The 26,266-nt window shown below is 34.0% G+C and overlaps 1 protein-coding gene across 2 annotated transcripts in view; it reads right to left on the bottom strand.

Moving 5' to 3' along the window:
* Positions 1–242: 242 nt before the first annotated feature.
* The window catches only part of LOC129265134 (protein phosphatase 1 regulatory subunit 37-like), a 30,039-nt gene continuing 4,015 nt past the window's right edge, over positions 243–26,266 (bottom strand). The window contains exons 3-13 of one of the 2 annotated variants that reach the window (XM_054903125.2): positions 25,688–25,788; positions 24,497–24,616; positions 22,418–22,568; positions 21,425–21,570; positions 20,599–20,721; positions 19,420–19,561; positions 18,022–18,188; positions 15,549–16,515; positions 11,283–11,357; positions 5,374–7,051; positions 243–5,015 (exon numbers count right to left, since the gene is read on the bottom strand). In XM_054903125.2, coding sequence (XP_054759100.2) covers positions 11,287–11,357; positions 15,549–16,515; positions 18,022–18,188; positions 19,420–19,561; positions 20,599–20,721; positions 21,425–21,570; positions 22,418–22,568; positions 24,497–24,616; positions 25,688–25,788 — 1,988 coding nt within the window. In that variant the 3' untranslated portion in view covers positions 243–5,015; positions 5,374–7,051; positions 11,283–11,286. Of the gene's footprint in view, positions 5,016–5,373; positions 7,052–11,282; positions 11,358–15,548; positions 16,516–18,021; positions 18,189–19,419; positions 19,562–20,598; positions 20,722–21,424; positions 21,571–22,417; positions 22,569–24,496; positions 24,617–25,687; positions 25,789–26,266 lie in introns of those variants that run through there. The other variant, XM_064101697.1, reaches the window with a different exon arrangement.

The raw sequence follows: 26,266 nt of genomic DNA, 5'->3' as shown, positions 1-26,266 counted from the left end.
ATTTTGCAGCATATTTTTCTGTGATTTTCTCCTGCTATAATATGCTGCAAAAGAGAAAACAGAAATAAACTGGATTTGGGGCCTGCATAATCTAGGTTTTAGGATTCAAAGAGGAAGAAATGAAAAACCATTGTTTTGTACATCTATCTAAGTTTGCTATGCACTATTTATTTACTTTACCAATATGAGTGTGTGTCTATACGGAGATAAAAAAAAAGTCCACACAACCTGCGAACAATAAATTCATTTATTCTCTTTCAATCATTTAATTTTTACGATAGAAACAATTCATATTTTACCACAAGCCAATTAGCAAAGTAAAATAACAGCAAACAAGGTTTACATACAAGATGATAAAGTGAAAGTAACTTAGTGGTAGTGGCTGCAGAATTAATATTTCAGAAGCTTGTTTTATTACTTTTTAATGTGTTTCTTTATATTTTTCGGGCCACCAAACTTTAATATCGGGCCACCAAAAAAAATTATTTGATGGTTTTGGTGGCCCGAACGGGCCACCACCAAAAAAAGTTAATGTGGAGCCTTGTATAACATGAACCTTGCATTTCCAAAATTATTTCCACTAGAAAAACAGAAATAATTAAAGCTCAGCATGACTTGGATAAAAACAATATCCATCCATGTAAAATTCTGACATGCATTCTCGCATAATACTTCTTTACTAGTTTGCAGTATAATTTTGATTATCTAAGCTATGTGTCTTCTATTTGCCTGTTTATAATCAAGAAATATAATGCAAGAAAATGACATTAACAAAATGGGTAATTAAAAATGATGTTAACAAATGCATGTCATGCCAAGTAATAAAGACATCAAAATACATTTAATAAGAGATTGGTCATTAACCACTTACATTATAAAATGGAAAGATAAATTACACAGGAAATATTGTTATCCACACAAAATATAAACAAACTGAAATCGAATTTTTCAATAATTGAAATCATAAATACTAATTTTGATGGAAAATGTATTTGTAAGTGAAGAGCACCAAAAGAAAGATTACTGCATACATCTGATTTCACTATAATTATTAGTTATAGTCATTCTTTATTTTACAACAATGGTGGCATTTCTCCTATGAATATGCATGTGTACACCAAGCACTCCAAATTCATAGTAATGCATCCATACTCACAGAAATGAATTCAAGTTGAAGAACAAAAATAGGTAGATCTAAGCCCCACACCACCAATAAAAAATAGCTTCATTGATACCATATTCTTTGGGATTTTCACTTTAGGTAAAGGAAATGAATGATTAAAAATGTCTAAACCTGCTAGAGGATAACCAAACAGTTGAAGTACAGGTAAATTCATCAAAATGGTCAGTGGATTACTTCCCTAAATTGACAATAAACAAATTTGATAATACAGCTCACCTTTACTGACGTTAAGATTTTAAACAGAGAACACTTCATTAGAAACTTCCCTTTAACAGATGCACAGATTGTCAGCTGTTTTGTCACAGCGTACCGTTTCTCCCTTTGCAAATTACATCAATTAGTAATTGGTTGATTCATGAAAAATAGCATCAAACTGAGGGAATCTCACAGTACAAGTTGAAATAGAAGTAAAATATTTTCAGCTACTGTTTATCAAAAAGCAAGTACAGAAACAGATTTTGAACAGCTTGCACTACAATATCATGCCATCATAATATAACACTATTCAAATGCACCACATAATTGATAATCATAAAATTTCAATGTATATATTAATAAACTATACACAGCTTTAAGCTAGAAAAAACAATATACATCACACGGTGGAGAACTTTATAGCTATCTTTACTTAAGAGGCAGTTGTACTGTCACATGAATACTATTTCACATACACACACCTACAGGTAATAATATTATTAACAATAATATATTTACAATGAGAAATAAGAAATCCATACATACTAACTCAATGTTCCCATCATCAATAAGGGTGATTTTACAACCATGATTTAAACTATGAAGTGTACGTATCTCATTATGCATCAATTCATGCTTGATTCAGCAAATATCATTAAAAGAAGGTCCTATAATAAATGCACGCATTTGTCACAGTGCTGATTTCTTGATTGTTGCTTTGTTTTAAGCATCTGAGCCCAGTTTATTTATATTAATTTGTATTCCGCATAAATTAGACCCTTGCCATAAAATTGGTCAGACGCCATTCCCGTGATAAAGGGTAGTTTCCCCATCAATCATCACTCGCAGTGATGGAACTTTTGTGTTTCACCGATCTTTTCACCCAATATGGTCATAACACATAATAAATTAGTTTGAGTATGCGCGAAATGAAGAGGTCGTTGTCATTCTATTTTTTGTTCCATCATTCTCATTAATTCTCCATCCAAACAGTGACAATGTCGCAAGGTCTAGATGAGCATGCGCAGTATACATACGCGCTAGCAGTAAAACAAGCACAATAGTTTTTTTTTTTCCAAAGGAAATCATGATTTTTTTAAAATAAAACTTCTTCTTGTAGAGACGTATGAATATTGAAAAATTGAAAATCAAAAATCATCATTTTATCAGAAATCAGAAACAGAAATACTCAAAAATTTGTTTTGCCCAATTGATCATGGGCCCGACAGCCACTGTGCAGCCCTAGACAGGGTAGCAGCAACTCGCATCTTTTAACGTCTTTTTGGTCTGACGTGGCCTGGGTTTGATTTCACGACCTCCCGGTAAGACCGAGTCAACACACTGGTATCTGTTTCTTCACTATAGTGGTTCCAGATGTGGAATATAAAGCCTATAATCACCTCTTGATTTCAAGTGATGGCAAGCTGGATGTGGCTATCTTTCCTCAGCTTCGCTTCGCTACATCCAGCTCGCCTCGAAAGTGATGGTTTGCCCATCACCTTCACCAATGGTTATTATTTGCTTAATACTACACAAACAGTGGACTCAAAGTATAACAGCTCGCATGAATTAATTTCTGGATTATGATAGGTCTGGGACCTATATACTAAGACTTGTTACAATAAAAATTTTGAAACAACAGTCGCTTAATTCAATCAGCTGATAATAAACTTGTTTTTTAACTTGTGTACAAGTATTTGTTATAACAAGTCTTTTTGAAATGTCAAACTGGAACTCTTTTCATCTCTGATTTGTTTATTAATCATCTTGATCAGGAGAAAAATTGAAGGAACTTATTTTTGCCTTTTTCTTGCTACTCGCTAGCTAAAAACAAGAGACTAGGCAAAGTCGCTTATGAGATCTTACCAGAAATGGAAAGGGCTTCACCATCCTTGTACTTCTTACATAACATAACAAACTGTGTCTTCCCAATTATGTCAAAGAAGTTTCAGATCTCTCTAAATGTCATTGTTATACAAGATCTCCATATGCATTTTCCCTTAAGATTTGACTGCAGAGGAGAGCTGCCAAAGTAAAACATAAAATATCAAATAAATATAACATTGTCAAATTTCAATGTAACTTAATATTTCATGTCAAAAGTCAAGCAGTAATATCACACTATATCTAAACAGCATATAAATTATTCTTTTACACATATGAGGGATAAAACAGGTATTTCTCAAATCTAAGTACCCCAATTTCAAGAATATATGATTTGAAAATATACATTAGCTTCCAACATTTTAAGTACTTCACTTCATAAAGGTGATTGAAGATAATTAGAAGGAATGGCTAGCTATACTATAATAATACACTAAAGAGTATTCCATTCATTTACGAAAACTGAGGATACCAAACAAAAATTACAATATCTTTCAAAGTTTATTATTAAAATAATGGGAAAAGGGGAAGAATTAACCTTGTTTAAGGTTAAATTCAGCAATCTGAAATAATTGCACCTAGTATTTCAATGACAATTCAACGATCACGACAAATGTTACTAATGGCAAGTGACTGGTAAATGACATGATCCGCCAATGGATTCACATGCTTATCTAATTAGTTCATAGTTCCATTCTACATAATGATCAGAGGGTCATTTGAACTCAAATGGCATGGTGGTATAATATTCATTGAGATAAGCACCATCTTTGATGTCTTGATTGTTTATATATTCCCATTAATTGTGCTTTTCATGAGATCCACTGAAAAGCAACAATGCGTCCATTAGCCACTTGATTTAACAGTTGGCAAAATACAATTGACGTGCTATTCTGTTCACTTGGGCTATTGAATATCTGCATCCTGCTATGTCAAGCATGCATATATAATATTTTGCTTTGAAATTAGAAGAAATAGAAGAAAGGAAATATTTGAACAAACTTCTCCATGGGGTAAGTCAGAAATGGTCTATTGTTCTGATAAAATGAATAAAAGCAATTAGTTGAGATAGTGAATAGTTTTCAAGACATCTTTTGTATACTTTTATTTATCATAAAGCAAATTTATGTGCCATCACTTTAGGATTATAAGACTTACCGGTATTGGCCCGTATTCTGAAATCGGTTTTTACTTAGACCATGGCCTAACTCTGTGCTAAATTTATGGACAGCCAAAAATGTCAAAATTTTCCTGACATTGGATGTTTCTTATGTCTACTGTGCTCTTTCCTAGCTTGTGAATTAGAAGAAGGCTATCTCATTTATCATTCTGAAACAGTTAAGAATGATTTGGGAGAAAAGTGAGCTGATTTAGTGAAAATATAGGCCTACTGTTAGAAATTTATGCCACTATTGGCTATCCATAATTAAACCACAACTTTAAAATAAAGTTTATCTTAAACTTAACTTCAGAATACGGGCCACAGACTTTATAGACATTGGCCCCAATATAGAGCTAAAAAAATAAATAGCTGATAAAAAAAGAAAACACAATATTTTGTTAAATAAGTAAATTTCTGGCCTGAAAATGTGCCTCAATACTGAATTTTCTTCCTCTGTTTTCTTTTGCAAATTGTGCAAAACTTTTTATTTTGAGCCTCAATGATATCTATATCAACATAAAGCTGAACTTCTGTACTTTCTCACAATGCCACTCTTGATATGCGGCACCTTTTAATCGGGTCAAGATCACACTTTTCCTACCAAGGTACAAGACAAGATTTCTGAAATTTTGTACTTGCATGAAATCCAGAGTTCTGATTGGCTGGATAAGGTTCACAGAACAACAGGCGCGGGGTATTTGAGGAGATTACCACATGGGAAGTGTGACCTTCCCACGAACCCAGGCACTGGAACCGTTGGAATTTGCCATTGTGTGGTCTTTTTGACCAATCAGAGTGCAGTATTCTTGTTTTCAAGCTGCTTTATGTACTTGGCAAATGAAAAGTGTGATCTTGACCCGATTAAACCAATTCTTATTTTGAAACCTATATCATTTCAAAGCATACATATTCAGCTTTATCATGATATAAAAATCATTTGGGCTCAAACAAAAATAAAGTGTGAAAATAGCAGCTTTTGTCAGGTGAAAATATTTATTTTGTAGCATATTTTAGATCAAAATATTAACCTATATTACAAAATCTTTGAATAAATCCAAACACATGACCTGAAAGAATGATTCTTCTTCTTTACAATGGTACCAAATTCATGAAATTCGATGCACAATTAGAGCAGCAATGACCGAATGAAAAGAGGTGTTTTGGTCCGCATCAAGCTCATTAAATATGCAAAACATCTCAAGTCATGAATATCACTTGGATGAAACAAGCCACTTTCTTGGGACCTGCAGTCTGACTGTTACAAGGAATTCTTTTCTAAGAATTGCTAACAAATATATTTACTGAGATATTAAAATTGAATGTTGTACACATGTATGGAATATAATTACCATAGGTCTCAAAGAAGTATCACAACGGGAAATAATATAAGAAACTGAAATAGTGATGAATTTTTCATGACCCCTTTGATTATCCCTGTGACGTATTTGAAAACTTTGGTTTTCTCATTAGTACTGAAGCACAGATAGCATAGAACAAATCTTATTCACAGAATACGAAACAAAAAACAACTTTACATATCAGTTTGGGTAGTTTGCTATACTTCATCTGTAAGCAATGAAAGGACTGCATGATTAATGTCAAATTTAGCTATAAATTTCATTCTACATGCATATGGAAAACACAAAACATTACTACTGAAGAGCTCTGACACCATTACCAATTCGGTGGATTCTCATATGTCAGATTAAAATGTGTACATGTTGTAAAAGTAGAAGGATGCAAAGCAGAGGTTTTACAGAATGGCTAAATGGAAACAGATTTACAAAATAAAGAGAGACTCCAGAAAAGATATTAAGAATATTTCCTTCCAATTATCTCATTTTAACTCAATATAAAACTCAACATATTAATTTCAAATTTGATAATGACTGTCTTTGTTTAAGTGATCTATTCAGTCATTTGACTACATGTTAAATAAAAGTGTGTTGCACTATGGATTATCAACTATCAAATGTTAAGGGAGGAAGCCATAACAAATACTCAACAATGCTTTCCTAGGTTGATTTGATCATAATTATTATATTTGCTGTTAATGTCATACGGGGCAGTTAGGGAGGCTCCCTTTTCTCCCTTTATATAATAAGACAAATGATCCCCTTTCAGAGACATACTATCACTTGCTCAGCTATGGGCAGTTGACTTCATTCAGATTACCTAAGGCCTAAAGACAGTTGGTTTTATCACCTTGACAGAGGTTTATTATCTATTGAATTCATCAAAATATTAGACCAAGGTATATCATTAAACCTCAACATTACATATACATTCTCTAAGTCATTTGATAATCATGAAAACAGTTCTGATAAAAAAAGTGAATTTCAATTATTATGGTCATTATAAATCTTGTTGATAAGATTTCCGAACCGTTAATCATGCCTTGCTTAGAGTTCGACTTAAGACTTGATCAGATTTCTTAACAAGTTGGTTACTGTTAAATGTTAACTGTTCGATGAGTTGGTCAAATCACACGAAACATATCAGCGGGCAATGTGATTGGTTCCATTGCATCTACATTAATAAGACAGCCTATCAAGACAAGTTGGTGTCAATTCCATGATTGAGCAACTATAACACATCCTGTCCTGAAGTACTGCGGCCGATGGCACCTGCATAATATTTAAAACAAATGAAATAATAATCATTACTCTACACAGTATTTTAGGAAAAAGTCATATTTCACATGCCTCTTTTAATCCGAGACCAAGTTGTAAACATGAGCCACTTTGTCCTCTTCCTGGTTTTCCCATTGTTTACGTGTAAAAATTCTGCAGCGGGCAATATTCATAAAATGCATGATTTATTATGTGATTTACTTTCGATCAATTGGACAGCAATTATCATGTGGAATGCAATACAATGAGGTATATGTCCCAAATAGTGTGTTCCTTTCATTATGATCAATCAGAGAGTTGTTGGAAAAGGGTAGGGTCAAGTTGTTTTCCTTAGTTTAGATTCCATGCTCGGCACTGCTGATAAGTTATGCGCTTAAACCAGGTGGGTGTTTCATAAAGCTGTTATTCCATGCTCTGCACTGCTGATAAGTTATGCGCTTAAACCAGGTGGGTGTTTCATAAAGCTGTTATTCCATGCTCTGCACTGCTGATAAGTTATGCGCTTAAACCAGGTGGGTGTTTCATAAAGCTGTTTGTAAAGTTACGAAAGACTTTACGCACGACTGTGACCCTTTCTTGTGCCACACCATCCCTATGTAGCTCACTTTAGCACCTAAGATCATGTTCCAGTCGTACGTAAAGTTGTGCGTAAATTTACGAACAGCTTTATGAAACACCCAATATGGTGGGTGTTTCATAAAGCTGTTCGTAAAATACGATTGACTTAAGGCACCACTGGTGACCTCTTCTTGTGCTAGATGATACATCCCTATGTCATTCATTAAGGACATAAGAACATGTTCCAGTCGTTTGTAAAGTTGTGCGTAACTTTACAAGCAGCTTTATGAAACACCCACTAGAACACCATATCTCAGCAACTTTCATGGGCAATAGCAAACTTTTGTAGTTTCATACTCTTTTCAACTGCAAATTATAAAAAAACAAAACAAAATAAACATGCACAAACAAAGAACCTTATATCCAAGATTGTAAATCATGAATTAAATGACAGGACATTACAATGTGTCCAAACGATCCGAACATATTCAAATTTTAAATTTCTGCAAGAGTCTTAATTTTCTTTTTATTGACTCTGGTACACAAATTATGAGATGGGCAGAAAGCTAAATTTTAAAAACAGGTTTAGTGTCCTATTTCTAAAACAAACCATTCATAGTAGAGCGGATTAGCTCCAAAAATCACAACAATTGTGCAAATTTTGACTAAAGCATAAAACTTTCACAAGTATTAGTATATGCCATAAGATTTATTTTAAAGATGGGAGGTAAATTTATAAATGCCATTTTCGGCCGTTGCCATGGCAACGGATTAATTTCTCCAAAACAACATACATTCCCATATAAATGGTAAATAAACATGATATAGATGACCAAAATTATAATTTTCAGGCTCCCAATTGAATACATATGAAATTTAGAAATATTCAAGATCATCAAGATGGCCATGGCAACGGCTTGTTTTTCCCCAGAAAAATAAACATTTTGATTTAAAAAAGTTGTAGAATATGATATATCTTTAATTTCCCCTAATTTTACAGTGCTTAACAAAGATATTTTGGTTGCTAAATGTGTAAATTACATCTCAAGCCATTGCCATGGCAACCAAATAACATCTAATTTACAAAAATAACATGGTTGTCAAGACAATGGATAGGTGGAAAATACAATTGGAATTGATTTAATCTGTATGCTTAAGTTATGACCCCCTCGTTTGAACAAAAAATACAAAATTGTTCTCCAGGAGTTCTTTATAAAGATAAAATATTATGTTGCTTTGGAAATGCTTGAATTGAATTTAAAAAGGAACAATTTTACAAAGGGCTCGTTGCCATGGCAACAGCTTATTTCCCTCTAAAAAGGTAAAAATATTGATAAAAATGTAGAATACATGTACGGTATGATCATCATTCCATTTTCCCTAATTTCAAGGTACTAATCGAGATATGTTTGTGACTAAATTTTATAAATATAACATCTTAAGCCATTGCCATGGCAACCAAATAACATCTAATTTTTTTTTAAAGTGGATGATAAGGTTAAAAACAGGTGAAAGATACATTGAATATTAACTTAATGTGCATTCGTAAGGTCTGACCTACTCAACTAATTTAGGGGAAAATAATACAGTCAGTGTTCTGCATGAACTAATTAAAATAATAAACATTGACGTTGCCTTGGTAATACTTGAATTTAAAGATAAATATCAATGTTCCAAATGGCCTGTTGCCATAGCAACGGATCATTTACCCAAGAACAGTAGCAGTTTTGATTTTTAAAAAGGACTGTATAATCTGATTTTTCTTTCATTTCCCTTAACTTTAGGGTAAGAATAAATATGTTTGCTGTTAACATGCAAATAACAAATAAATCCATTGTCATGGCAACCAAGTAACATCTAATTTGAAAAAAAATATAACATGGTTGACATGATAATGGACAGGTGGAAAATGCAATTTATAACAATTAACTCAAGGTTTGACCCAGTCATTTAATTTTGAACAAAGATTACAATGTTTCGGGACATTTGAAACACTAATATTTATCATAAAATGTAAGTATTACCAAGGCAACATAATTTTATTTTTCTGATGAACTCATACAGAACTCTCACTGAAATTTTTGTTCGAAATTAAATGACTGGCCAAACCTTTCGCATATTGAGTTATTTGTATTTGTATTTTCCACCTGTCCAAAATCTTGTCATCCAAATCATTATTTTTTAGTATTAGATATTATCTGGTTGCCATGGCAATAGCTTCTGATGTTATTTATACATTTTGCATCAAACATATCGATGTTTAGCACACAAAGATTAGGGGAAATGCAAGAAAAATCAGATTCTACAGTCCCTTTTTTAATCAAAACTGATACTAAATGATATGTTGCTATGGCAACAGGCCATTTTGAATATTGATATTTATTGTTGAATTCAAGTATTACCAAGGCAACATCAATGTTTATCATTCTAATTTAGTTCATGCAGAACACTGACTGTATTATTTTCCCCTAAATTAATTGAGTAGGTCAGACCTTACGAATGCACATTAAGTTAATATTCATTGTATCTTTCACCTGTTTTTAACCTTATCATCCACTTTTTAAAAAAATTAGATGTTATTTGGTTGCCATGGCAATGGCTTAAGATGTTATATTTATAAAATTTAGTCACAAACATATCTCGATTAGTACCTTGAAATTAGGGAAAATGGAATGATGATCTTACTGTACATGTATTTTACATTTTTATCAATATTTTTACTTTTCTCGAGGGAAATAAGATGTTGCCATGGCAACGGGTCCTTTGCAAAATTGTTTATTTTTTAATTTAATTCAAGCTTTACCAAGGCAACATTAATTTTTATCTTTATAAAGAACTCCTGCAGAACACTTTCTGTATTTTTTGTTCAAATAAGGGGGTCAAATCTTAAGCATACAGATTAAGTTACTTCCACTTGTATTTTCCACCTGTCCATTGTCTTGTCAAACATGATATTTTTGTAAATTAGATGTTATTTGGTTGCCATGGCAATGGCTTGAGATGTAATTTACACATTTAGCAACCAAAATATCTTCGATAAGCACTGTAAAGTTAGGGGAAATTAAAGATAAATCATATTCTACAACGTATTTTAAATCAAATTTTTTACTTTTCTGGGGAAAAACAAGCCGTTGCCATGGCAACGGACCAATTGGAACTTTCTTGATGATCTTGAATATTTCTAAATTTCATATGTATTCAATTGGGAGCCTGAAAATTATCATTTTTGTCATCTATATCATGTTTATTTACCATTTACATGGGAATGCATGTTATTTTGGAGAATTTAATCCGTTGCCATGGCAACGGCCGAAAATGGCATTTATAAATTTACCTCCCATCTTTAAAATAAATCTTACGTTATATACTAATACTTGTGAAAGTTTCATGCTTTAGTCATAATTTGCACAATTGTTCGGCTAATCCGCTCTACTATCATGAGCTTTTTAATTTATATAGCAAATTTCACCATCAATTTTATAAAATCAAAACTGGTACTGGGCTTCTGAAAATCACATTAACAAAAGAACAGTGTGTCGAATGGAAACTCAAAGCCAAGTGGAATGTTATGAATCCCATTGTTACAACACGTCAATGCATTTGCCTAAATTAGAAGAGTTTCCGCTCCTTTCTAATAATTGCCTGGATTAACCCTGTACCATATTACCTTTCTATAAGCCATGAGCAGCAGCAAGCATATGATCAATATCCCTCTCCAAGTCTGGTGAAGGTTCTGGGTCAACTAGACATGAAGAGAAATATTATAATATATGAATATTATACCACTCAAATTTGATGTAAAAGCAATAGTATATCAATTAATGACAAAATCTCACAATGGGACTGCTAGCTTACACTGAATCTTTGAAACTCTGGATATGACTGGTACATTTGTCATAATCCTGCTCAATGCATGCATTTCAAAATACCTGTGCCATCAAATCTTATTTATTATGAGAGGCCTAACATTTCCTTGCAGGTCAACAACTTATTCCTAGATAGCACGCGATAGGAGTGATAACTGAAAAATTCAAGCTATATTTAACTGTATGATGAATCCCCAATACATGAATGAGGATTAATCAGGAGTACTACAAGTGAGATCCAATGAAACAAGTGGAGTGCCTCTGGCAGTCTCACCTGCATTTCACAATTCAATATAGCAGCAGTGCTGACTTTGAAAATGACTATAGAAAACTGTTCATGAAAAACACCATTCACATGATGATCAAATACTATGTTTATCGACCCTAAATGACATTAGACCTTGATCATGTGACCTAAGACTTGTGCAAGATTAACAGTAATACTAGATTACCCCTATGTCCACATTTCATGAATTATATCCATCAACTTTCAAATTATGATGGCCAAAGTTCATTGAAGTTAAATGACCTTTGGCCTTGGTCATGTGGATATTCACTGATACTTGATGAAACTTTTGACCCCTAGATGACCTTTGACCTTAACATCCTCAAGAACACACATGTGGATACCCAAGGATCATTTTGTACCAATTGTGAACATAACTGATGCAGAAATAAGGAAATAATAATAGCGCCGTTCTTGTATAGCACATATCACATTATGTCATAACGTTTCTATGCCCTTACAAAGGACTTGGATATTATTACCCTGGCTTAACCCTATCTAGGCCGGGGAGGGGGGGCCTCTGAGGCCCCCCCTCAACAAGTCGCGCGGTATTTTCGCAGCGCAAATTTTTTTGACCGCGCTGCTCGCTGACTTTTTACTTTCAAGTCTTGCGCAACTTTTGAGACCAATTTTGCGTCACCCGGGTACTCGGTTCTGAAATTACGCAACGTTATGTAAGTGCATGTCAGACCAAAAATTGCTCAAAAACATGATTTCGTGTACAAAGTCAATTTTAATTGTGTTTTCAACCTAAAATCATAAATGTATCATTATTTTTAGTTTTGCTGTCTTAGAAGAGTCCCCAACGAATTTCATTGAAAAAACAATGAAAAACAAAGGGTCCAAAAAACAAAGAAATACATAAGAAATTACAAAAAACAATATAATACATAAGAAATTGATCTGATATCACTATTTTTTTCATGTAAACTTGCTAAGAACACCACAAAGAGTTTCTATGCCAAAAATTAGAACATTTGGAGCTTTATTTATGGAGTTAGAGGATAAAGTATGATAAATTAGCATAATTACTTAATAACAATTCGCATGAAATAAATTACTATACAATTTTGTAGATTATATCCCAGACAACCTGCGTGCCAAATTTCAGCGCGATCGCGCGGTTGATGACCGAGATCTCAAGGGGGGGCCTGGGAGGCCCCCCCCCCCCCCCCGGCCATATGAACTCCAAGAATACCCAGGCCTAGATAGGGTTAAGCCCCGCAGACTTTTACAGCGCAGTGACATTTCAAGGAATAGATTCCTGCCAGGTACCCATTCATCTCACCTGGGTTGAGTGCAGCACAATGTGGATGAATTTCTTGCTGAAGGAAATTACACCATGGCTGGGATTAGAACCCACGACCCTCTGTTTCAAAGACTAATCCACTCAGCCACAACGCTCCATGAAAATGAGAGCAATTTGAACAAAAACTTAACCTTTTGAACCCATCTTCCTCAACATCACACATGTGGTATTACAAGGATCATTTGTACCAAGTGTGATCAAAATTAATGCAGAAATAAAGAAATAAGACCACGGGGGGGGGGGGGGGGGGGTCACTTTCCACATGGACTGCTACCCACCCGTGTCCGACAACCTCAGAAATGCACCTTAAACGGCGTAATGACATTATGTAAATTTGCAACCCTAAACGGCGTAACCCATGAGAAAAGCCACCCTAAGTGGCGTGAACAGGGAAATCCCCTAATTTGATACCTTAAGTGGCGTAAACATCAAAATCGATTAATGTGATACATGTGGACCGTGTGGGTAACGCATGCTGCCTAGTATAGAGCCAGGTGTAAGAGACTAGCTAGAACTGTACGGGGGTAACTCTCATCATGGACCTAATACATGTAGGTCCATGCTCTCATAAGTGCTGCGCTGGCCGCGCCGGCGTGTGGGAGGATTGTTTTGCAAATCGCCTTTCATGGTGTATATATATTAGGTCTGCTCCCGGGTCTCCTCAAATTTGCACCCCTAAATGGCGTAATTTTCATAACCAACCCTAAACGGCGTGATGGGAGAAAGAAAAGGCTACCCTTATTGGCGATTTACGAGCGAATGGTGATGAAATACAACCCTTTTTGCCAAAGACGTCGACGCCGCCAGAGTGCCTGAAACGGGACCCTTTTCGACGCTTTTTCTGGACGCTGGTGCATAGCAGGCCATGTGGAGAGTGACCCCCCCGGGATGAGAGCAAGTTGAACAAAAACTGCTAAAAAGGATTATGACCTCATCTCATTTGACCTTTTGACCCCTAGATGACATTTGATCCTATCATTATCAAGGGTTTACATGTGGTTTTACCCAAGGATCATATGTACCAAGTATGAACATAATTGATCCAAAAATAAAGAAATGAGAGCAAGTTGAACAAAAACTAATATTTTCGAAAAGACCAATGGACCAATAGACCAACAGGAAAAGTGATTACTAGGTCTCTCCTGCACAAATAAAGAAATGAGAGCAAGTTGAACAAAAACTTTTAAAAAGGATGAACATGCATGACCTCTTATCATTTGACCTTTTGACCCATAGATGACTTTTGACCCCATCATTCTCATGAGGTTATATGTGGTATTACCCAAGGATCATATGTACAAAATATGAACATAATTGATGCAAAAATAAAGAAATTAGAGAGTTTACAAAAACTTTAACATTTTTTAACAGACCAACAGGAAAAGTGGTTACTAGGTCTCTGCCCAACTTCGTTCAAGCGAAACAAAAATTAACCTCATTAAAGATTTTGTTTTGATTCCCCCAACATAATCTAAGTTCATTGACTCTAAATGAGCTTTGACCTTGGTCATGTGACCTGAAACTTGCCCGGGCTGGTTCATTATACTTGATTACTCTTTTGTCCAAGTTTGATGAATTAGATTCATAAACTTTCAAAGTTATGATGGCAATTCAACAAATACCCCTCCCCATTGCCTAAAGTTCATTGACCCTAAATGACCTTAGACCTTGGTCATGTGACCTGAAACTCGGGCAGGATGTTCAGTAATACTTGATTACCTTTTATGTCCAAGTTTCATGAACTAGTTCTAAATACTTTTTAAGTTATAATGACATTTCAAAAACTTAATCTTAGGTTAAGATTTTAATGTTGACAATGCCGCTGCCATCGGAAATGCATTGCCTCTGGTTTCGCTCTGCTATGCATGCAAAACTAGTGATTGAACATGGTTTCTTAATCACTTTGAAAGACAACATAGTTATTGATGCATGGTGTTGAGTAGACTTGGTCAACCAATTACTCAGAATTAATGCAAATGAGTGACAACAATGAACATGAATGGCGTGCTTTTGTACTAAAGATAGAAACCTTAAATGTTATTACACTCTTATCACGTTAAATGAATTACAGGTCTATGGGATGCAAAATATTTGCTGCCAATTGGTGACTGCAGCATGTTAAAGAGTTTTCAAAGTTATCCTTTTTTCTTGTAATTTTTCCTTTTTCTATATAATACTGACGGGTAAATAGTAACATTCCATCTCCAAGATAAGTGAACAAAATAATCTAATCACAAATATTTCATAAAAATGCATCATATACACTCATACATCAAAAAGATGAAAGTCACTATGAAACTATAATGTCACTCTATTCAATTCCACATTCTATAGAACAGAAAGCATCTTAAATGTGTACTATATCAGTATTATCATGACCACTAAATAAGGATTACTGTAATGTGATATCTGGATCACAAAGAACAAAATTGAATACAGCTTTACAGACTGTACACTGATTCTAATACTAACCATTAATCTTTCCAGATTGCACTGGTACAAATAGATTCTCAGTCATTCCAGCCATTAGTCTATTTCCGATCTTTCCATCTATATTCAATGGCACCCCTCTTCCGAACGGTTCTGTATCAGGACTCGGTACCTCTCCTGCTTCTCCGATCGCCCTCCCAACAACCGTCTTCACTCCTACTGATTGCCCCACTTGTTCTTCATTGACATCTGGGATTGCACTGGGAATATCCAATGGTTTCAAGTTCGTAGGAGATGTTGGAGATTCGACATCGATGCTGTCACTGTGAAGAAGTTTAGATTCGTCCTTGGGGATTTCAATTTTTGTAATACTTCCACTTCTCGAGCTATGAGCAAGCAACGGAATGACTGATGGTGAGTGATCAGAGTTGAAAAGATTCTCTCCTTCAGGAGCTGTTTGGGGTTGACTTGATGGTAAACTGGAAGCAGAGACTGTAGATAATGAAGATGATGATACTTCTGATGAAAGTTCTTGAGTTGATATTGATTCTCCTTCTGAATGACTCTGTAATGGTATTGCTGAAGTTACTAATAGCATAGACGATGGCAAAATTTCTTTTACTTCCCCGTTTTGTTCTAGACCACTCACAATGCTTGATCCTCCTACTTCTTGTGGTTTGACATCTTTGCTTGGTTTCTGGGTCTTTTGCCCACTTTTAGGTCTGCTTCCTAAGACCACAAGTGCCTCTTGAGCACTCTCAATGCCCATCAAAGGGTCCCTAGTATCTCTTACTACTTCCTGTCTACTCATTTCATTAACTTTGGGATCTGAAGTTGCATTAACTATTTCATTGTCTGTCTTTTCTGATTGTGCCTTTTGATTTGCATAGGCATTCTTTGCTCGCTCCTCCTCTTCTTTTTGATGATGTTCAAGGATAGTTCGATTCCGTGAGAGGTGACTGCATATTTCAGACAGGAGAGATTGTTGGAGTTCTTCATACCCTTTGAGCTATAATAAAAAAGAAAATGAATAAACATATTGCCTTCAATTAATCCCTCCTGGGTTTTATATACAGATTTTGAACAAAATATAGTAAACTTGTGTGTTTGCTTCAAGCAAATCAAGAAACATTATCAATGCTCATTAAAGACTAATACAGATTTATGCTTGATGGATGATTTAAAAATATTAGTAATATAACTCAATGTTTCTTTTGGGGGAATATTTGTAGGATTAATTTATCAATTGATCATTGTGCAACTGCTAAAACAGACAAATTCAGCAATCAACGGCTATGTTGTGCTACTCATGCCAAACTTTAAGGGGAATCCAGCCTTGGTAATAAAAGGTTGTGTTGGAAAGGGGAAAAATAAATAAAACAGAATGGTGAAAGTTTGAAAGAAATCGGACAAGCAATAAGAAAGTTATCGCTGCTTTAAAATTGAAATCCCTAAGACTGTAGATTTCAAATTGGCAACTGGGTAAGTAAACAAGGGGCAAGGACAACTTTCCCATAGTACTACTACTGCTATCCTCATTCGTGCCCTCTGGCACATAAGGCCTCCACGCTTTCTTTCCATTTTTGGTGGTCTCTTGCACAACCCCTAGCCTCATTCCAACTCTTCCATCCGTAGGTATTTCTTTCCTTCTCTACAATTCTCCTCCCTGTTGTTTTCAGTCTACCCCTTTTACGTTTTCCCCCTGGATTCCATGTTAGAGCAGTGTAACAATGATTCTCATCTTGCTTTTTGAGGACATGACCTATCCAATTCCAACATCTTCTTTTGACTTACTGACTCATTTTATTAAGTTGAGTGAAATCATTGAGCTCCTCCATGCCAATGTTTGGCCAGAATATTTGAAGTGCTCTTTTTGGCACTGATATTAAAACGAATCTAGCTTTTCTTCATCACTTTTGTTGATCTTCCATGTTTCACAATCATAGAAAACTACAGGTCTGACTAATGTCTTTCCGATAGGCCATGAGCTTAATTATCAGGGATTTGTGGTTTTCGCTGAAGTACCCGTTCCCTTGGGGCAGTAATTTCAATATAACACAGGTAGTATCTTGTTTTATGTCCCCATGAAAAAAAAAATAATTTGAAGTAAAACCTTTGAAAAAAAAAAACATTTTAGCTATTTCATGTATTGGAGTACAAGGAACTGAAGAGTAGTCCTTGCCTTACATCACTGTGACATCACATATGCGGCCAATTTGAAGTCTCCATGTGTATAGTGATTACCAATTTTACCTCTTTTAAATATTCATAACTTTCTTAATGTTTGTTCGATATTGCTAAAACTTTCACCTGTCAACAGACCTCTAAAAAGAAGTTTTTGTTCGGGTTGGATTCCCCTTTAACCTTATTCTGATTGGTAGTATCTGCCTATAAATCAGAACCAGATAAACTGAACAAGGCAGGGTTTTTATTTAAAAAAATCATCTCATTGTATGAAACACATCTCTGTGGCAACCGAGGCAAATCGGAACAACAAAAGATGAATAGAGCTTACTGATTCTTTCTTGACATCTTTATCAAGGTCTAGTCTAAGCAGAATAGTATTGACGTTTAACGAGAGTGATAGCGCCATCATGCCTCCGGTCCGTATGTCATTTTCTCTTAAATCAAGTCTCATCAGATAACAGTTGTCAGCTAGGTATTCAGCCAAGGCTACTGCACCTGCATGAGGAATAAATCAAACCACCATCCAGGTGTTTAAGGATGATCTACTATTAGAACACAATGTAATGAGGAAAATAGGGGAAACCTGGATTGATAGTAAAGCATAGAGAGCTACATTGTAGGTAGATATATTTTACACATTTTGTGATGAAGGTGGTAATAACAACTTATAGCATGATTTCAAAAAATAATATGGAGATATAAAGATTCCTTTTTTATATAAAGTTCAACTAGAATATGTACACACACACACATAGAAATTATCAAACACTCACCAAATATTATAAAAATTTATACGACTTATCCATGTGATGTATTAAAGGGATGGTCCGGGCTGAAAATATTTATATCTAAATATATAGAGTAAAATTCACAGAGAAAAATGCTGAAAATTTCATCAAAATCGGATAACAAATAACAAAGTTATTGAATTATAAAGTTTATCAATATTTTGTGAAAAAAGTTATATACACATGGTCATGAATATTCATTAGGTGGGCTGATGATGTCACATCTCCACTTTCCTTTTTCTTATGTTATTACACGAAATCATAAATGTTTCATTTTTTCATCCATGTGTAAATGATATGTTTCCATTATGATAAAATAAGATGCAGCAATAAATAACTAATGCACTCGATCAGTTGTCAATCCAATTGTTTTAGTTCTTGGTATAAAAATTTTGAATAAACCTAATTTCATATAATAAAATACAAAAGACCAAGTGGGAATATGACATCATCAGCCCACCTAATGAATATTCATAATGACATGCCTGGATCTGTTTCACCGGAATTATGCAAATCTTTAAAATTCAATATGCAAATCTTTAAAATTCAATAACTTCGTTATTTGTTACCCGATTTTGATCAAATTTTCAGCATTTTGCTTTGTGAATTGTACTATATTTATTGAGATATAAATATCTCCAGCCTGGACCATCCCTTTAATACAGTACAGTTTTATATATCGTGCACCATTAGAATAGGCAATAGTAAAAAAAATACAACTTATTATTATAATCATCATGAGAGCTCAAAGAAATATTATGAGCCTATATTAAAATATTGAAAGTGTATCTTATTTCAATTAAAGCAAAAGAGCAGGGTAAATTCATAGTTGTTTCTTTGAACTTTAACAGTCCTCCTACTAAAGATAGTCAAAAGACTTACATAATTCAATACCTAAATATCAATGACAATGTAATCTATTTGGGTATATTCATTACCTTCATCAGATATCTTGCATGCATATAAACCCAGTCTCATCAAAGCTTTATTCTTCATAAGACCATCCTTCAAGAAATGGATTCCATCGGTTCCAAGGTTGTTTTGACCAAGATTCAGAGTTTCAAGATTGGTAGACTTTATCTGTTAGAGAGAAAAGGATTAATTTCAGTTGACATGTGTTACAACACTCATTTGGATTGATATGTATTCAATTCAATGGAAATACAATACACTTGTGCATCAACATCAAGGAAAAAAACCCACATGTATACAAACATCCATGAATCAACATGATACAAAGATTCACAAGCAAAAATAAAAAAGAATACACATTTGTTTAGCAAGCAAGGAACAAACTTGTGATTACCAAATTCTTTAACATAAAATATTGACAAATTAATGGTAATTATTTTATTTTAATAAATTAGACTTTGTTGTCATTTGTGAGTAGATAACAAGATAAAAAGAAAACTAGAAATTAGACGTGTCCAAAGGGCACAGATGCCCCGCATAGACAATGAGCTGTGACCTTTGACATGCGGACTCCGAATTCGAAATTAGCCGGTATTTTGGTGTCATCTACCTACACACCCAAATTTTTTTTAATCTGTTAAATATATTTCATAAGTTATCATGCGGAAACCAACTCGCATATTTAATAAGCTGTGACCTTTGACCTGCAGACTCCAAATTCGGCCTGTATTTTGGTGTCATCTACCTACACAACAACATTTTTTTAAATACATTAAATATTTTTTGAATTATTGCATGGAAACCAAGTGGGGGGACGGACAGAAGGACGGACGGACAGGGGCAACACTTAATGCCCCCTCCGGACTTCGTCCCGCGGGGGCATGAAGATTCCGAACATAGATTATTAAAATATGGATCACGTCCTTTTCAACCCTACCCAGTTGGAGGGGTATATAAAGAATAGTTTAGACAATGCATTTGATTGGCACAAGCACAATAACTTTCATATTTTTTTATCCTTGACTTCAAAGGAGTATTTCAAAAAGCATCTTGCAAGTGATTTTACCTCTCTGCTCTCAGCCAATAAGATGCAAAGATTTCAAATAGTTTTCAGAAAAATCATTTACTAACTGCTTTATGAAAGGCTCTTCAGGTGCCTATTTGATATGAAAAAAAAAAGTTTTAAATGTAGTATAAATTCTTACCAATGCTTTACCAAGGTGAGCTACACCATTATGAGTGATGTGATTATTCCAGAGAACAAGAGTTGAGAGACCTCCCTTAGACTGAGCTGATAGACCATTGCTTATGTGGGATAGACCTGTATCCTATATATCAAGAACACAAGTAAAAGAACCTATACTGCCATATGCTCCTCTCATATTTATAAGTTGTCATGAAGATTTGAATTTATTAAGTTAATTTGTTAATCAATGGCTTCTTTTATGTCACCAGCTTTTCTGTCATGAAAGCATTAACCAGGATGAAAGCCAATTTGGTAGATTCACAATACGGTGTGCCATCTATCGGTTGCAGTGGACAGGCTGAAACTCGTAATGCCTCATGGGAAGTATTCAACATCTGTGCATGTGGCTGCATGCATGCGATTATGCTGGATGGCACACCATGCTAGATGGCACACCATACTGTGAATCCACCAAATTAATGATGAGTTGAAATTCAGTAGTAGACACATATGATGAATATATAATAACTGTTACTTTCTTATATTCATCATGACATATTTCTAACAATGAAGCTGAATGAGAAGGAAATTTAAACGGAGCCCATCTTTCTTAAAGTTGAAATACTAAATATCAAGTATTAAAATCTGTCCATGATCTTGCAGAGAGAGAAAGAGAGGGGGTGGAGTTTAAGAACTTTAGAGTTCTATTTCATTGAACTGGCTTATTGCAATATTTATCATATTTGCTGTCAGCCAATTAAAAGCAACAAGTATCTTTCAACAGTTAGAATAATTCAATTTACTTTAACAAGTTTTATGAAGGACACGGGTCTGTTATCCTCTACCTGTATATTGTTATTTCTAAGATCAAGGAGTTTGAGACCAGAGTTGTGTCGTAACATTCCACCAATATGGATTGCATCAGAGGGCATCAAACGATTGTCTGCGAGGAATATCTCCCTCAGGGTTGAGTTTGTACGTAAAGCTGACACTGAAATGAAACATATACACACATTTGATATAAATAGACTTAAATAAATAAAGCCATTAGCATTTTGATCAATACATGAATTAGTCAATCTATTGATGAGTTCAATGATAAACAACAACAAAGTGTGTCATTAGTTTCAAAGCGAATAGATAACAGAAGTTTGTAAGAACAGAATAGTTTGACAGGCTTGTTTTAACCAAAGAGTAAATCATTCACAATGGTGAATACATTGTTGCAAATTACAGTGTCAATTTTTCTATTGGCAAGCCATCAATGTCAAACAAGAGACATATTACAATATAATCTTTATAACATGAATGAAAGAGTAATAGGAAAAGTGTTGTGATTTAAAATAGTCAAATAAAAACAAATCAAATAAAATCTAAAATAAAGTGAATAATAATACAAAGATACAGCTACTAAACTTTGCACTGTTTACAAAAACGACATCGCTCTGGCCAAATCAATGTTTGTAATATTTATAGTCTATAATATTAAATAAAAAATAATAATTTTCTTCTCCCAGACTTGGATAGATTCCTTACAAAATGTTTCAAATTACCCTTAATTTTTTTCCATACAATGGAGACATCATTCATGTAAATCAATAAAAAAAAATGACTATGTCAAATAAAAAAGAAATGAAATACAAAAAAAAATTAGGATATAATTTTTATATATAGGACACTCTCTTGCATATCACTGTTTTGGCAAATAGAGCAAAGCTTTAAATTTTTCACCATTTTACTTAAATAATCATACTATCATGTATGTTTAGAACAACTTAATCTCATGATGGTTTACCCCTTTAATGTGAAATATAAAGTAGACTTGTATGTATATTTACTGAGTAGAAAGTGTGGTCTGCCAGAAAGGTTACAAGCCTCTAGGTGCAGTGCTGTGATGGAAGAATCAACTCTCATAGCCCTTGACATTGCAGGCATACTATGTTCTGTCCAACAGGTGTTTCTGGCATCAAACGTGTGCAGACAGGGTGTCTAAAACAACAACATGTAAAAGGACAATCATAGACAACATGCAAAGAAGATATTAAAGGAGAATGAAACTCTTGGAGCAAGTTAGCTTTTGTGAAAGCAGAAAAATCAAAGAATAAGATCAACAAAACTTTGAGTAAAATAGGACTAGCAATAAAAGAGTTATGAGCATTTGAATGTCGAGATCACTAATGCTATGGAGATCCTCCCATTGGCAATGCGACCAAGATCTGTGATGTCACACACGTACAACTCTCCCATTCGGACACTGAAAATATACCCCAAAACATCTCTTTTTGCTCATTCTAATCATATGACAAACGATTCATCAATGATATAATGTTGTGAAACCTCTGTACTTGTCATCTCATAAAGAAAACACCTAACCTTGTGATAGACTCTATAAAAGTGAGAATATAAGTGAAATAAGTACTAAAGTAATGAGGGAGTTGTACGTGTGTGATATCACAGATCTTGGTCGCATTGCCGATGGGAGGATCTACATGGCACTAGTGATCTCAATATTCAAATGCTCATAACTTTCTTATTATTCATTCAATCTTCCTCAAACTTTCAACAATATGTTTCTTTGATTTTTCTCTTTAATATGGATTCAGCTAGTTTCAAGGGTTTCATTCTCCTTTAAGTGAGGGTGTTGAATTTTTTTTGTTCATTTTGATTTCCACTTGCTACACAGGGTACAGTAGTTTGTATGGTACAACAGGGACATAAATACTCATCATATATTCAGTAAAAAATAAGATATCATGGTGAATTATTCATGTGAAATGATTATGTTTATTGTTCTATTGTACTATCAATAAAATGCAGTCTGCAATACTGACAGGAGCATACGGTAGTACTGAAAAATATTTCGCAGAATAGAAAATATCTTTGTGTGATATAATCATATAATGAAAGGGGGTAAAGAACCTTTTAAATTCATGTGGTGTCTCTAAACCAGATCCCACAATGATTACCACACAGTTGCTCTAAGTGAGTGGGTGAGATAAACATGAGGTGAAATGGAATGAGGATGCTAAATTATGTGCATCGGCAAGACATTAATAAAACCATATGATAACAGATAGTTATCTATATCTTCACTATGGATAGATGGAAAACTAAACATTTATATTTAAGGATTTGTTTACAGAAATGATCGGGCGGCACTTGTATGCTTGTTACATATTTCATAACAGGTTGATAACAGTTTGGACACCAATGATCAAAGATTAAAAAATGCAAAATTCATAAATTCATCAAAATGCTGACTAAAATATTTTTCTGTATTTGTAATAAAATATTACTGGCAGAATGATGCTTTATATGAAAACATTTTTATCATAAAAGTAGGCTTTCGACATAAATTTGTTTTAAAATTGCTAATCAGAGAAAAAAAAAAGAACATCACTCGGCCTTGGGGGATTCAAATTTGAGATACTTATACAATTTGCAAATCCATACTTCTTGAATGAGCTTCTAAATTCTATATTCTGTCAAATCGATGCTTAAAGATAAATTTTGAAAGTTGTTTGTTCCAAAAAAAAAAGTTATTACTAAAATATGGAATAAAAATAAGTAGGCAGCAAGGGCAAGTAAATTTATGACATATTATAATGGTGTTGATCAATGTACTCAAATTAAAGATGAAAACAATAAAAACAATCAACTCAATTCGATATAGCCTATGCCATCTTCGGTTCCATGAACACAGAAGTGCTTCCAGATCTCTCTTAATATCCCATATTCACCCTCATATAATTGAAAAATATTTGGAAATACAAACTTTACCCACATATATTTCCCTTATTTTTCTTTATGGAAATGAGAATAAACAAAAATATAGTAACTATAAAGAAAGAAAAATAGTCACTACTGTTTTTTACTATTTTTCATCATAATTTTACAATAAACCGAGGATTACTTACCCTTCTAAGAAGCCTTGAGGCTGCTTGCCAACCTCTGAACCCAATAGATCTATTACTTGCATAGATGAGCTTACATGTAGACTGATAAAACTCTATCATGTCACACATTGCCATGGTAGCCTTAATCATATAGGAGAAAGGGACAAAACAGGCAAGAAGATGAAGGGATATCATGTACTACACATGTGAGATTCTTAATCATATATTTCTTTCAAGAGAATAAAAACATTACCTTGTCATAAAAGAAATGCAACAAGTAGACAAAATTACCATGCTTTTTGATAAAGAAATGTGATTTAAAAATACGGTATATAATTACATGAATTCAACATTCAAATACTCAAAAATGGAAAAAATAGGTACATTGCTTTATAAAACTTAGATGAATCAATGAAAACATTAAAGTATATTATATATTTTTATAAACAAAATGATACTAAAGACTCGGTCACACCTTGTATTCAGCTGCAGATTGCCTGAATGCAGAAAAATGCAGTCAAATGCAATACCACCGAATGAAACAAGATGATACAATGTCAATGCACAGACTAACACAGAGGCCTAGCTTGGATGTTTGAAAATTTTTCAAACACCCACAACTGAATGCAACCAAAATTTCTATGAGCAAAGACGCACAAGAATGAGCGACAGCGAGTAGCTTACACAAGGATTAATGCAGCGTAAGTGCTTGATTTACCTTGAATTACCTCACTTCAGCCTGCATCACCTTGCTTTACTGCGTGCAACTCTGTATGAGCCCCGACAAGCTCGTACGCAAAAGTGTGATTGCAACCAAATATTTTGTTGCATAGTATGCTGCATTAAGTTGCACATTGCTTTTTCCGCAGGCAGCGATACACAGCTCAAAACTCAAAAGGTATGAACCAGGATTAAGAATTAAGCCACCACGTAAAAATATTTCTTCAACCTAAAGATTTTCTTTACCAATGTTTTTCTATTCTTCATTAAAATATGCACATAGAATTAAATCTTAACTGGATCTCAATAGAGACGAGAACTAAGCTTGTGTCCCACATCCCTGTTTTGATCCCCCTGTACACGTCAGAGGCTATCTGCAATTATTATCAGGATAGATATCTTTCCTTCAATGCCCAAGATGATCAATCATTCCAAAAGCTCATCAAATTATACTTTCATCTGTATTTCTTCACAAGAACCATATATTCATACCTCATCATCCATCGATGTGCCTTCCACATCTATAGTGTTGAACTGAACCCTTTTGAATACCTCCTCTAAGGTCTCCACAGCTTTTAGATCTAGCTTTTCACCTTTAAATATAAAGTTTGTGACAATAATGTAGAGGATATGACGCTTTATTAACTACAGAGTACTTTTGATATAAAAAAGTATGTTCAATAAGACTATTATTTTTTTAATCTTTAAAAGGGCAATTCTGATAAAAAATGTTAAAATAAAAAACCATGATGAAATGAAATCACAATTCTATCAAAGCAGGTATTGCATTCTCTTTCCACTAAATAATAAGAGTGCATGTTACTTTACTATGCCTACTTTTCAACTTTATGTCATTTACAACATGCATTCTCTTTACTGACGATTAAAACACACATTTACTAGAGCATAAATAATTTGATTTTTTTTATGATTTAAATATTACCAGGTTGGATTAATACATTGTTTGGTTTATTTCAATTATACACGGATACTCATAGGAATATAATTCAAGTTTAGATATTTCAAATTAAAGAACTGAGTCATAATTTTCACAAACTCAGAATATTCAAA

The sequence above is a fragment of the Lytechinus pictus genome, chromosome 7 (genome assembly GCF_037042905.1).
Source record: "Lytechinus pictus isolate F3 Inbred chromosome 7, Lp3.0, whole genome shotgun sequence".
NCBI lineage: Eukaryota > Metazoa > Echinodermata > Echinoidea > Temnopleuroida > Toxopneustidae > Lytechinus > Lytechinus pictus.
The sequence above is the reverse complement of the archived record's forward strand: the minus strand, read 5'-3'. Positions and strand labels throughout refer to the sequence as shown.